The 15,361-nt window shown below is 30.6% G+C and overlaps 1 protein-coding gene and 1 long non-coding RNA gene across 2 annotated transcripts; both read left to right on the forward strand.

The window, feature by feature from the left end:
- The first annotated feature begins 3,583 nt into the window (after nt 1–3,583).
- On the forward strand, nt 3,584–5,336 carry LOC109817560 (AAA-ATPase ASD, mitochondrial). The gene has a single exon (XM_020382840.3). It carries the CDS (start codon nt 3,681–3,683, stop codon nt 5,145–5,147), a length of 1,467 nt encoding a protein of 488 aa, XP_020238429.2. The 5' UTR covers nt 3,584–3,680; the 3' UTR covers nt 5,148–5,336.
- A 549-nt stretch (nt 5,337–5,885) lies between these two features.
- On the forward strand, nt 5,886–9,107 carry LOC145954110 (uncharacterized). Its single transcript, XR_014431274.1, has 2 exons — nt 5,886–6,441; nt 8,404–9,107. It is a non-coding gene; the product is annotated as an uncharacterized LOC145954110 (long non-coding RNA).
- Nucleotides 9,108–15,361: the final 6,254 nt, after the last annotated feature.

Here is a 15,361-nt window from a genome sequence, read left to right on the forward strand (position 1 = left end):
TAATTTTTAGCCCAGAATGGGCCGTTCTCGAACTACCAAAATACCTAAAAATTTTAGTCTAGAACGGGCCGTTCCGAAATTGGAACAGCCCGTTCCGAAAATGGCCGTTGTGAGTAAAATTGCAACCCCGGAACGGGCCGTTCCGGATTCAGAACGGGCCATTCCGGTCCCTCCTGAAAGTCTATAAATAGCGGGCCTTCCCCTTCCCAAAGACACCTACACACACCCACACACACATATCTCTACCTTGGACCAGGGGGAACCCAAAGGAAGAGACCAGCAAGTTACCGCTACTGTAGCGAAGAATTGTGAGTATATTAAACTCATTCCTTTTATTTATTTTTATATCTGTCAGTAGTTCTTATTTAAATTCAAAATGTGATTAAATACCAAAATATAGTGTTACAATATTTAATGTAAATATATGAAATTATTGTATCAAAAATTTTATTGGAGGAATGGTTAACTAGATGTGACATCTTTTTAACCTTTGAATTTAAAGTACAAGTTGTGACAGCTTATCTTTAAATTTTTTCTCCAAAAACAAAAATGTTTAACCAAGAAATTTTTTAAGATCATAACATCTATAACAATAATTATAATTATAATTTTATTGAATTGACTTTGGTGTACACCTTAGTCAATTTTATATTTTTAGGGTGAATGAGCTGAGACAGTTCAAGAATCCTATATTTAACAAAAATAAATTTAAATAAAAAATATCAACACACAAACATTTTCTACAAAGAACTACGTGACTCTGATTCTTCATTACACATGAAGATACGTAGGAGCAAGAAATAAATTTTGTCGAGCTAAAAAAATAAAAAATATTATTTTCCTTTTTATATAACAATAATAATTTTAACTCTTATATATATATATATATATATATATATATATATATATATATATATACAATGATAGTTTAGTTAAATAAAATATATTTGATCATTTTAGTGAGATAAATATTTTACAAATTATTAATAATTAGTTTAATTAATTAAAGGTAATCGTCTTAGGACGAACGTTGTGAGGTGCTAATACCTTCCTTACACGTAATCAACTCCCGAACCCAAAAATTTGGTTTTCGTAGACTATTTTCTACTTTATGGTTTTTCCAATGTTTTTCCAATGTTTTTCCGTAAAAAATAACATTGGTGGCGACTCCTCTTTTTCAATTTATTTTTCGCCGTCCCGTCGCGACCGAGGTTGCTACATAATTATAAGAGTAAAATATTAATTTTAAATTCTAAAAATAAAAAATGTACTGAGCTGATCTTCTTATGTTCGTCTACATTAAGCCTTCAACTTATCATCATAATGTGAAATCTTAGAAAATTAACTTCTAATAATATCTTGACATGAATATCTCAAAGCACATAATATTTACTTAACAAAATATCTTCATTTAGTATAATAATATTTTCGCTTAATAAGAATAAAATCTCTAAGATATCATAAAATATTATCTTTAAACTTAGAGATAAAATCAAACAATTATATATGGACACCATGTATAATTCTAAACTAATCTTATTGTTAAAATGTTTTTGTAAGTGCTATCATCACCACGGATATTAGAGCAATGAGGACGTTATCTTACTATCAGAACACTTACAAATTCTGCTAGGAAAAAAAATAAATTTATTATTAATAATTGACAAAAGTATTTCACTATAATTTATTTTCTTCTTTAATAATTTCTTAATTTATTATTGTCATTTTCAAGGATTGAAATTGTAATAAATTATTTTATTAATTTTATATTAATTTGATTATAATTATATAGAAATAAATTAAAGACTTATTTATTGTTAATCATTTCAAATGGGATAAACTTTATAAATTATAAAAATTATATAAGGATTGATAAACTGACAAATATTATATAAGGATTTTTTTTTTTGGAACCAAATTATACAAGGATCAATAATTTAAAGTTTGAGACACACATTAAACATTTTCTTTTTCTATTATTACTTTTTGTATATTAAATATTTTTTCATCTCATTTTCTTGTTTTCGTCATTTTTTGTTAAGCTTTAACCTATTTGTTATATCCTTAATATCAGTGTTGCATTATTTTTAATAATAAGATTATAATTTAATAAAATTATTATTGTCTTTTATTTATTATTTTTTTTCCGTGTAAAAAAAACTTGAAATAATATTTATTATAAGATAAAAAAAATATATTATTTTCCCTACTTTCTGAAAAATTGTCATTATTTAAGCACAATCTTCTTTTTTTTTAAATGTTTCCCGATCAAGTTTAATTTTTAATTGACTCCCTCTCAACTATTCCTACCTCCAACCTGCTTTCAATACAAATAATTAAAACATAAGAGTGATGCTATGAGCCTTAGTCCTAACAAATGCAATTCAATATACTATTTTCATACCTTCTTCATCATCACAATAAATAAAAAAAAAACATTAATTATTCTATATAGTAGCATTAAAAATGATTCCTTTAGTCTCGAATATAATTCATGTAACCAAACAAAAATGTGATTAGAAAGAACATCATTAAAGATTCTCAATAAGATTTATCAACAGAAGTTATTTTAAAACTAATATGTTAGAATGTGTTATAATTTTAAGTTTATGAAAATACTTCTAAAATTTTAAAAACAAAATTTAAAAAAAAAAAAACATTTTTTTTCTTTCTCTGAATAGACATACTATATATATGTAGCCAACTTGTATTTTAAAAGAACGAGAGAAAAGCTGTTGACCAACGACTTCTGTTTCTTAAGGTCTTCCCTTCTCCACCAAGTAACTGGATCACACGGAAATTTCATCGTTACGAAGCTTCCAAAGAAATTAGCGCATTCATATGTCTCTGTCACTCAATTTCTATCAAGTATATCTCAAAATTATAGTAGGTCTTTATTCATCAACACAACTTTATTTGACATGTAAAAAAAAAAAAAAAAAAACAATAACAACAACAACAACTTTATTTGAGAGAGGAAAGAGAATCCAAATTCATAACAATCTCACCCCCTAAAACATAAAAAGAAAAAACAAAAAAGCCCCTATCATGTTTCTCTTTAAAAATTAATTAAACATGTTCGTGAACCGGTTAGTAATTGTCATATCTTTAGTTTTAAATCTAAATTCTGAAATTCAAATTCTTAATATACAATGGGATGATGAAGAATTTTGTTACTACAATTTTATTCAACTTCAACAAATTGTTTTTTTTTATAATACAAGTTTTCTTTACACAGTTGTTTAAGTAGAATAAAATCATCGTAAATGGAAAAAACTTCTCTTTCCAAACAAATATTTAATTAAGACAGTTATTAATTTAATATTGGAATTCAAAATTATTTAATAACTTGAAACAATTTTATATCAATAGATTTATCATGTTTAATAGTTATTTAATTATTTTTCTTGTTTAAGAATTATTTTTCTTGAAACATGATCTGATGCTTTAAAATTGATAATTAAGAATTAATTTATAATAAATAGAGCATCTTTGTTGGGTAAATTATAATTATTTTGTTCTTTACATTAAAAACTACCCCATCGAGTTATAATTATAAACATGATAGCACTATAAATATACAACAGAAACGCTTCATAACATCAAAAACTGAGTCCAATCACTGACTTGCAGACACAGATGAATGAGAAGCTTGTGAAGTGAGTCTGATATCAAGCAACATGCCTCAAACGTGGACACAGCTAGGGTCGTTCATGGCCTCAGTGATGTTCATATCCGCCATGTTCACGCGCTTATTCCCCCCTGCTCTTCAAGCCCATCTCAAAATGTACACCAAGAAGTTCTTCTCCTTGGTGTACCCTTACATCAGAATCACCTTTCACGAATTCACAGGTGAAAGACTCATGAAGAGTGAGGCCTACACTTCCATCAAAATCTACCTCAGTGAACACTCTTCACAAAGAGCCACAAAGCTCAAAGGTGAAGTGGTTAAAGTGAAAGACACAAGCACCCCTTTAATCCTTAGCATGGATGACAACGAAGAAATCATAGAAGAGTTCCAAGGAGTGAAAGTTTGGTGGGGTTCTTATAAAATCACCCCAAGAACAAACACCTTCTCTTGGTACCCTTCTTCAGATGAGAAAAGGTACTACAAACTCACCTTCCACAAGCGCTATAGAACCCTCATCACTGAGTCTTACCTCAAACACTTGTTCGAAGAAGCAAAGGCTATTGAGATCAAGAATAGGCAACTCAAGCTTTACACTAACAACAAGACAAGGTGGAGTCATGTGGTTTTTGAGCATCCTGCAACTTTTGACACACTTGCAATGAAGCCAAAGATGAAAGAGGATATCATCAATGACCTTGTGAGGTTCAAAAGTGGGAAAGATTACTATGCCAAAGTTGGTAAGGCTTGGAAGAGAGGGTACTTGCTGTATGGTCCTCCAGGTACCGGGAAATCAACCATGATTGCTGCTATGGCTAATTTCATGAACTATGATGTGTATGATCTTGAGTTGACAGCAGTGAAGGACAATTCAGATTTGAGGAAATTGTTGATCAACACTTCAAGTAAGGCAATTATAGTGATTGAGGACATTGATTGCTCGCTTGATCTAACAGGTCAAAGGAAGAAGAAAACGGAAAAAGTTAAGGGAAAAGAAAAGAGTTCTACTAAAAGGGGTGATGAGGATGATGATGATGATGTCGGGAGTAAGGTAACACTTTCTGGACTGTTGAATGTTGTAGATGGGATTTGGTCAGCTTGTGGAGGAGAGAGGATCATGATTTTCACAACAAACTTTGTGGAGAAGCTTGATCCTGCTTTGATTAGGAGAGGGAGGATGGATAAGCACATAGAGTTGACCTATTGTTGCTATGAAACATTCAAGGTGCTTGCAAAGAACTACTTGAATGTTGAGTCTCATCACTTGTTTTCTAGAATAGAGAAGTTGTTGGAGGAGACTAAGATGACACCTGCTGATGTTGCTGAGAATCTCATGCCAAAATCACTGGATGAAGAAGTGGAATCTAACTTGCATAGTTTGATTCAAGCTCTTGAGATATCCAAGGAGGATGCAGAGAAAAAGAAGGCTGAGACAGAAAGGAAGGAATCTAATGTACAAGAGAGTAAAGCTAGTGACAAACTTGGTGAAGGAATGGAAGAAAATGGTGTCATCAATTAGTAAATTGTTTCTCTATTATTGAGTGCTCTTACTTGGAAATTTGGAATAATAAGTGATATCTATGTATTCCATCTTTAATTGACTTGTACATTCTATGCAGAATTTGAACATCTATAATTGTCCCTATGTTTGAATATTCTCTTGGGCATACAAATAATATTCAGGATCATGTTGTTCAAACATTCTATTTGATTTTGGTTCTTCATCGCCATGGATCAACTTCACATCATGGTTTCCTTTTCACGTGTTACGCAATATAGCAGTAGGTCAAATGAAAATGAAACGCTGATTTTAAGCATATATATTTGAGGTTCATCTATATAAGGGCCATAAATATAATGATGTGAGATTTGATTTCTTTGATGGCTATTAGATAGCGTAGTTGAAAAGCTGTGTTTTCTTATAAGTTGTTTGCCTCTGTGATCTTCCGTGATGTGATTTGTTTTGTTCCAATCTTTTCATTTGAACAGTTATCAAATCACGAGGGATAGGCAAAGAGAAAATTCGATTTATTAAAGTGTTGTATTAAAGACTTGCTAGTTGCTATATGGGACAAGGTGAAGAGCTATATGAATTTAAAAATACATCGGATCTTTGTAACAATACGTCTATATGTAGGTTTTTTTTTTTTCAAATATCTTTTACACCTTTTTCTTGAGTAGGTAATGCTGCCGTTATCACAGAGCGACCAAGTGTTTATAGTATAGTTGAAAGGAAAATGTTTAATTATACACATTTTTGATCCTATCTTCGTTTATTTCTTTATGGCTAGATGAATATAATTATTACTATCATTTTATTTTTAACTTATTTTTAATAAATACATTTATATTTTTCAATAACCAACATTAATTACATAAATGGTAACAACTTGTAAAATTGTAAGTTTTATTGATAATTATCATTTTTATTAATTATTTGTTGTTGTGATTAGTTGTTTAATTGTTGAGAAATTCTAAAAATTTAGAAATTATCATAAATTTTAGTTATTTAAGAATTTTTCTAAGCAGAGGTTAAGTTTGTCCTATTGGGGAAGCTATATAAGATTTTCCTCTAGGTTTCAGCTTCATAAGTTAAATTTTAAGAAAATTTTGAGAGATGATCTAGAGAGAGGAACTCTAGAACCATATATAAATGACCCTACTTCATTCTGATTTCACATGTGACCTCTAATCCTTCCTAAAAGCATAATAATGTCATAAATGTCATAGATCAAACTGTTGTGCAGAGCTTCTTCGAGATAGCACAAGGCTCATTTTCTTCTTCCTTCTTCCCTTTTCTCTCAGATTTTGAGGTAAGAGAAGTTAAAACCTAATTTTTTGTTGATTGATAAAGTTGAATGTTGTTTGTTCTAGCATAAATTGTGGTTGTGTTGATGATTAAGTGATGAAATTCTTGTGTTGTAAGGTTTTACGGGAGTTTAAATATGTTTGGGGAGATTTTGGTGAATGATGATTGATTCTTGGTTGCATGTAGTTGTTTTGGTGAGTAATGAACTACATATGTCGTGTAGATGTGTTTTCTGCCATTGCATGCTTGGTTTTTCTAATTTTCAGGCAAAGAGAGTCAAATTTGTTATTCTGCCAACACTACAAGAAAAAGTCAAAATAGTGATCGAAAATAGTGACCGAAAATTCTGTCACTAACAACAAAAATTTAAACTAATTAAAAATCAACATCACATCATATGCAACTTAAAGGCGCTAGGCGTGATGTAGGTTAGAGACTCTTTGCATAACTAACGTCGGACATAGGATTAGTAGCGTTAGACATAAGTTAGAGGAAAGCTCTTTGACTTGGTCACATTGAACGTGGGTTGAATGGTAATTGGAATGGATGCCCTTGGAAATCTCTGATTTGGTGATGTCAAGCCCTAGTTGAGTGTCATCAAGTGTGATCAAGATAGAAGTTCTCTGTCCAAACAATAGCAGATGCCAATGTAGTGATGTCATGCATGGGTTTTGTCGCCACGTGATTGACCTAGGGGCTCTTTGCCTCATTTATACCAGGTGTGAGTAGATTGGCATTAGACATCAGTTACCTAATGATAATAAGTTGATTTTCTTGACTAAGTGTTGAATGTGTATGATAATTGAATCTCTTATATGTTGTATGTTGATATATGTTGTTAGTTCTTTATACATTTATCTAAGATGATGTATATTGATGATTTCACTATTAATTGCTAGTTGTAAGTTAAGTTGCATGTTAAAATTTTGAGGTGGTTATATTGAGAATGCTTAAGGCATTATATTGAGTTGTGTTGATTGACTTAGAACTAGAAGAGAGATAGTTTTTAAAGTTGAATATCCTATTGTGAGAATATTATGTTGTGATGCTCTATGAGTCCAATTCTTAAAAACTCTTCTTAAGAAATTGACTCTTAAAGTAGATTGTTGAGTCTCCTTTAAAATCTTAGTTGATGTGATTTGAGGGTAAGGTCGAACAATATTATTTATAAGTGACCATAATATAGGGGTCACGTTAAACTATATTGATTATAAAGTGACCAAAATATTTATTCGTATGGGAGCCAAGTCGAGCTATACGTATACAAAGTGACCAAATCGAGTAAGGTACAAGATTGAAGGTCATAATCCCTAACTAAGTACCAGAATGGAATAGTATTTGGAGGGTAATTGATGGGCTAATCCTATAGGAGGCTTAGTTATGCAAGTTAAAATTGTTATAGACTCACACCTAAGTTATTCTACTTTAACAAAAATACTAGACTTTTCTAGTTTAAATGACAAAATTTGAGAAACCATGGTGTTGTGGATTTTTATCCAACTTAGTTATTGATCTAGTTAGCCCAAAAGATCATAATGTTGTTATAGTTAGTTTGGTAGGATCCAGTCACTTACGCTGCTCACCTGTGTTGTAAGAGATCTTTTAGTTGAATGTATGACGATGCATATAATTGTTGTGTTAAGCATATAATGTTTTGATTGAGTTGTGTTGTTCATATGTTATGTTATATTATTGATGAGATGCAATACTATGATGTAAATTAAAGTTGTTATTGTGTGGTTAAGTTATTTACCTTAAAATGGTTGTTGAATATTACATTGAAGTGTTGTTGTTGTTAAAGTGAGAACCATGATGAATGGTATGATGTGGTTATATGTTGATGTTGGTAATATAGTTAGATAATTCTTATATACTTGTTGATTATTTTGATAACTAATTTACTCTTACATATTTTCTTGTGATTGGATTGTGACTCTATGATGGCCATATTTTTATATGGAAGCAGAGCAGGGATGGGTTGGAGGAAGAGGTTAAGTTGAGAGTTATGTTGAATGGCAGTGTGACTTGGTGCTACTTTTGGTTGGTAGTTATTTTGTAATGTTGCTTGACCGACAACTTAGGTTTATACTTTTAATATCAAATTACTATGTGTGTATAGAGAGAGGAGATCAAATGACTCTAAGAGTAACTCTTGGTAGATTTACTTCACTCAATAACTCATATTATATATAAAATTTTAACGATTCAACTATTAAATTAAAAATTATTAATATATAGATCAAGTCTACAAATTAAAAAAAATGAAAATCATATAATACTTTGTTATATAGATTCAAATCAATGTATAAATTTTTTTATAATCATCTATCAATTTGAATTAATGAAACGAAGTATCAAATAATTTTTTAAAATTTTTAAAATTTGTAAACTTGATCTATGCATATTTTAATTTAACAATTGGATTGTTCAAATTCAACATATACTATGAGTTATTGAGTAGAATAATTTTACCAAAAGTCATTCTTGTAGTCATTTGATTCATCTTCATATATATTTAGTGCACAAATATTTAGATACTATTTATATGTTCATCCTAGATAGTTAAATGTATGTTTTCGCTATTAGTTGTTGAGCAGGAAATACATGTAGAGACCTGATAAGTCGTTACACAACTTATGTCTCTTAATTAAGTTGTCCAATATTCGAATATTGACCTTGAACATGAAATAATCTATGTTGCAAAAGAAATACACATATTGTGTACACTTATAGTTAGTCACTATTTTTAACATATTGACCTTGAACATGAAATAATCTATGTTGCAAAAGAAATACACATATTGTGTACACTTATAGTTAGCCACTATTTTTAACCGTGAATATCTCGTATTAATATTATAGTTAAAAAAAAAAGTTTTTATCGGTTGATTATTTTTTTCACTCTTGACTATACACATTATAGAGTCTAATATAAAACAATTAAATTAAAATAACCGCAAGTGGGTGATTTTGACATGAAATGTCCATGTGCATCCAATTACGGGTGAGTTTATATTTAAAAAAGCGAAGAAGTTCTAGATGGTACAAATGGCTTCATACTAATATTTTAACAAAAACATGTGTCAAGTTGTGAGGGGATAAAAATAAATTTTCGTCACTTTTAGTCGGTTTGAAATCCATTTAACAACTAATTTCTTTAAAAAGAATGTCATTGTGTGATCTTATTCGTATATATATAGAACTGAATAATTTATCATTATCATACATACCTAGTTAACTATTTGCCGCCATTTTGTCATTTGCTTTCTTTTATAAAACTAGAAGCATTGTGGAGAAAATGACATTTTTGAAGTTCATATAAAACTTTACTATATAATAGTAATTGTTGCAATTATGCATGATGTGCATTCCTCGTATATATTATTACAAGTTAGAGCAAAATAAAGAAAGAAAAGAATAGGTTTCTTAGATACATGTATTGGAATAGACTCGATTCATCACGCTGCATATGAACTTGACTTCATCTTATTTATTAAGCTAACGAATCCATACACGTCGTAGATGAAATTGATGGATTTGGATTCTCAAGGAAACATAGGGCATTAAGTCACCTAACCCTATCACACTATATAATTTTTTATTTTATTTTTCAAATCGAGCAGCTTGTAATTAAGCTAATCAAGATGACTTATAAAGTCTTCCACTTTGATTAGATGATGAAAGATTTTATAAAAAAATATAAAAGAAAAAAAAAAAAACAAAAACAAAACAAAAGTGAAGTAGGAAAACGTATTAGAGAAAAAAGAATGAGGAAGAAATGAACAAATTTTTACGTTGTTCAGATTAAGAAAAATAATTAAGAAGGAAGTTGTGGAAAAAGAAAAATAAGTATATTTTTATTATGAAAATATATTATCTTGGGTACATATATATTATCCAAAGGAGGAAGAATAAATATGTCATTTAATTTTTAATACAATCTTTCCTTCTTTTTTTCTTTTTTCCTCAAAATCTCCTCAAAAGTGGGGAGGATATGTTTTTTTTTTGTCCAACTAAACTCTTCTCTTTTTTTCCCACTACTTTTCTTTCTCAAACCATTAAAAATTTCAATCTCTCTTCTACTTCTTTGGATTCTCATATACTCTCCATTCACAAAATCGTTAGCCAAACATATGATTAGAGTGACTTTTCAATCATACTCTACATGTATACTATTGACTCAAATTCAATATCATTTATTAAGATAAAATAATTGTGCTTGTTGGTCTAGTATTTGCAAATAGTAAATATTTTTTAATTAAAAATCACATCAAAGATGTTTTAGAACTCACAGTAAGATTACGTAAATAAAATTTTAAAGTTTCTATTTTTTCATTCCTTAATTAATAAAATCACTGATTAGCATTTTTTTTTCTACTGAAACTAAAGGTTCTTCCCTTAAATGAAATTTCGATACTATTGTTTATTCATACTGCTAAGACCCTCTTTTAAATATATTTTTTATTCTTATATTAAAAATTATAAAATTGTATGAGTTTTATTTCTTATTTAGTGAACTCTCAATTATGATTTTGTAGTTTTAGTAAGTATTAACCACAATAGAATTTGTGGTCTAATTTGGATTGGTGAGAGTGGTGAGAAACTCACTTCACTGGTTAAGTGATCAGAGATCATATCCTCACTCTTATAAATGTAAAAAATTCAAGTTAAGCTAGAGAGGATAATGGACTACTTGATACCCCTAGAGAGATTAGTCCGTGAAAAGAACTCCTTAGTAATAAAAAAAAAAATTAATATTGTATATGATTTGTCTTTTCTAAAAATAAACAAGACTATGTAATATCAATTGTTGGCAAAATCAACCTTCGATATTATAACACATCTTTAACTACTTTTTTTTTTTTTTTACTGAAATCGTAAACTTATTACTTAAGTATACATAATATTATTCATTTTCTCATTAATTATGCTTGGTGCATCTAAGTAAGTGCTCCACTGAAATTCAGTGGGAGCACAGCTCAATCCCCAAAAATACATTTGGATGTGAAGAACTAAAGAAAAATAAGGTAGAAAAATATATTAGACTAGGCTTAAGGCCCAATGTATGTAGTAGATCTCGTTGACCCAAACTACTAGATCAACTAGGCGAAGATAAATTGGACTAAACCCAATACCAAAAAAAAAAAAAAAGATTAATGCTCTCAAAAGGAGAAAGATTATCATGTGGTCTTAGATCACATAGTGTTTATCTAATCTCTAATCAAATGTTATTATTTTTTAATATTAAAAAATTTAAATATATATCATATGACGATTGATTTAAATCATGAATATTTGATAATTTTAAATTATCTAATGATTTTTTCAATAGCATAAAAAGTATTTGCATTATTTGAGGTAAATAATCATCCAAATGGATTATAAAAAAATGTAGCTCGATTTGAGAATAATATTAAATTTGAATCAATACAATTTAATCCTTTGCACTTAAAATTGTATTAGTTATTGAATTAAAATTAAGGTTATTTATTTTAATTTTTGTTTATTATTTATTTAGAACTAATACTTTCTTTATTTATCAATAGTCAAATAAAATTTGATTAATTATGTAATGTTGTATAAGTTATTGATTTAGGGTTTAGTTAATTCTAGAGAGAAGGGTATATAAGGTTTCCTTTGAAAATAGAGCCTTATAAATTCATTCTCAGGAAATTTTATAGAGAAAAGTTCTAGGTCTGTGAGCTCCTTTCTTTCTCAAATTTCTTTGTTTGATTCCTCTTCTTCTTTAGATCACTAATCTCTTTTGTCTTTTTTCTAAATTCAGGATAGGAAGCTTGGAAATTAGCAATCGAAGTCTGCGGGTTGAGCTTCAAGATTTCTTTCTTCTTCCCTTTCTCTTGACTATTTTGGGCTCGGATTTAGGTAAGGGAAGTTGGAGACTTTGGGTTTTGTTGAATTTGTTAGGTGTTGAACGAATTTAAGACTTAAAATCAATAGGATTGTCAAAAATTACAGTTTTGGAGAATGGATTGGAGTTGCTTGCATGTGTGTACTAAGTTTTGGAAGTTCTTGATGCATGTGAGGTGAATTCATGGTTGCATGTTGTTTCTAGGACTTGAATTAAGTTGTTGTTGGTTCAAGGGTGCTATTTCTTACATTGCATGTTGAATTTTTCTAAGTTTCAAGTGCAGAGGTCCAAAAATGGTGAAGAACAAGGATTCTCTCTATCACCAAAAGGTTGAGCCGTTTGAAAGGTGTAACGCCCCGTTTTTCACAAATTATATGAAGGTATTTTAGATTTTTTTTGTATATTTAGTAGCCTAGAACGGGTCATTCCCAAATTGGAACGGGCTGTTTCAAACTACTAAAAAGGCCTATAACCCTAGTTGGGAACAGACTGTTCTGGTTTAAGAACGGGTCGTTCCAAACATGGCCGTTATGAATTAAACTCAACTCCAGAATGGGTCGTTCTGGTTTAAGAACGACCCATTCCAAATGTGAATTTAACACGTGATGAAAGGATCCAGAACGGACCGTTTTAGATCTGAAACGAGCTGTTCTGGACACTTCTGACATCTATAAATAGCAAGACTCTAGCACTGCTTCTAGACACACTCTTTGAAGACCAAGGAGAACCAAGAGAAGGAGATTAACTAGATTCCGCTCTAGCTTCGTCTTTTGCTTATCCAGGTAAAGGGGAGTGAAAAACCTCACTCGAGGGTGTGAGAATAATTATTGAGTAGCAGGATTGGCCCCCAATCCCTTGCCTGATGCATGTTCTAGGAATAGACAAATTATGAAAGTTTTCTATTTTAATATCTGAGTTTTCTGTTGGGTTTCTAGTTGGATGTGATGCATGAATATGTGTTTAATTATGAAAACAAGTTTTGATATGAATTAGAGTACTCTGTGGGTTTCTGTGGGAACCCTATGAGAATCAAGCAAATTTATAATGTTTTCTGTTTTACTTTCTGAATGTTCTGTTGCGTTCCTTGTGTAATGTTGAGTGTAATATGTGTTTGATTTCAAAATTAGATAAGTTTTGATATGAATTAGAGTGTTATGTGAATTCCTGTGCAAAACCCTATGAGGAACAATTATGAGTATGATTATGAGAAATGTGAAAAGGGTGAATATGAGCATGATGAGGATAAGAATCTCCACATGATGATCTTATGAGTATGACTACGTGAAATGTGAATAAATGACATGAGACGTGATGTGAATGACGTGCTATTGTGAACACTATGACGTGAGAATGTGAAAGGTGAACATATGATCTGCGATATGATATTATGAAATAATATGACATGAGATATGATGAGACGTGATAAGTGAAATGTTGAGTCAATAGAATAGTGAATGTGTGACATGCATCATGTGCATATATGACTCTAGGTGTGCCGCTTAGGCCGCATACTAGTGATGTAACAAGTTAACAAGGTGTACCTTGGGTCACTAGAGATGAAATGATCTATTCCAGGTGTGCCGCTTAGGCCGCATACTAGTGATGTAACAAGCTAACAAGGTGTACCTTGGGTCACCAGTGATGAAATGATTTATTTCAGGTGTGCCGCTTAGGCCGCATACTAGTGATGTAACAAGCTAACAAGGTGTACCTTGGGTCACCAGTAATGAAATGATCTATTCCAGGTGTGCCGCTTAGGCCACATACCAGTGATGTAACAAGCTATTCTAGGTTTACCTTTGGTCAACAGTGATGTATTCATGAATGAACGTGCCCCCAAGTATGTTGCTGTAATAGGATACCAGTGATGAGAAATGTGAAACTTCCGTATGGCGCCACATGCATGCATTTATGAGTCGAGTCCATGACATCATTGCATGATAAATGAGTGTGCATGTGATACTGATTATGTATGTGTATTGTTTATATGTGATTGGTGCTTGTAACTTGTAATATTTTTGTTGTGTGTGTGTGTGCTATCTAACCACTATTTTCTGCACCTGAACCTCAGTTAGATGTTTCTCACTCCCTTGTTGTTCTTGTATATGTTTAAATTGTGTTGCAGGTGATCATCAGCATGAGGATATTGGTGATGAGGATTAGGCTTCAGTTGGGCATGCTCCAATAGGATATGTGACATCGGGGCATAGCTAGGCTTAGTTTAGGATGCTATTTCCATTAAACTATTTAAAAAATCAGTTTTATTTCTTTGTAATTTCACTAACATGTTACTTGGATTAAGTTTATGAATGTGAACTCTTTACTCTTATGTGGTTGGAGATTTGGTTTTTAATGATAAAGAATTTTATTTTATAATTATTATATATGTATGTTGGGGTAGAGGGTGTCACAAAAGGTTTTAGCCCTTTGAGGGTCGCGTGACAAGGGGAATTCCTAGAGGCAAAGCATTAAGCACTTTCAAAAGTGCTGAGTAGTTTCGTGTTTTCCTAATTAGACTTTGTTGTCTTCATAAAAGTTATAGTCTTGGATGTTAGCTTTCGAATGACACCAAAATCATTTAAAAAGGAGGTCTAGAACTCTACTTATGGCTGTTTTAGTGAACAAAGATCAAGATGTCAGCGCTGATTTTATCTATTGCTATTTTTGGAATTTTTTAGTTAAGTAGATGATCTTTTTAGAATTTTATGTCTTTATAAAAGTTGTAGCTTATCCTCTTAGCTTTCTTTTTAGATAGGGTTGAGCTTATTTGGATAAGTATAATTCTCTATATGTTGTTTGCTTGGACAATTATCTAAGAAAGATGTATGTTATTATGATGTTTTAAGATGTTATCATGTGGATCAAAAAGTTATTTAAAGTTGTATGATGTTGTGTTGTAAATTTGGTTCATATATATACATGTTATATGATGTAAAATAGTGATTAATTCTTATATATGCTTGGGAATGTTATATATGAATGTTTGAACATACATTCTAACATGATTTGGTATGCATGTATATTGATATGAGGATGATGTTGATCATAATGGTGG

This window comes from Cajanus cajan, chromosome 2 (assembly GCF_000230855.2).
Source record: "Cajanus cajan strain Asha chromosome 2, NIPB_CcT2T_4, whole genome shotgun sequence".
NCBI lineage: Eukaryota > Viridiplantae > Streptophyta > Magnoliopsida > Fabales > Fabaceae > Cajanus > Cajanus cajan.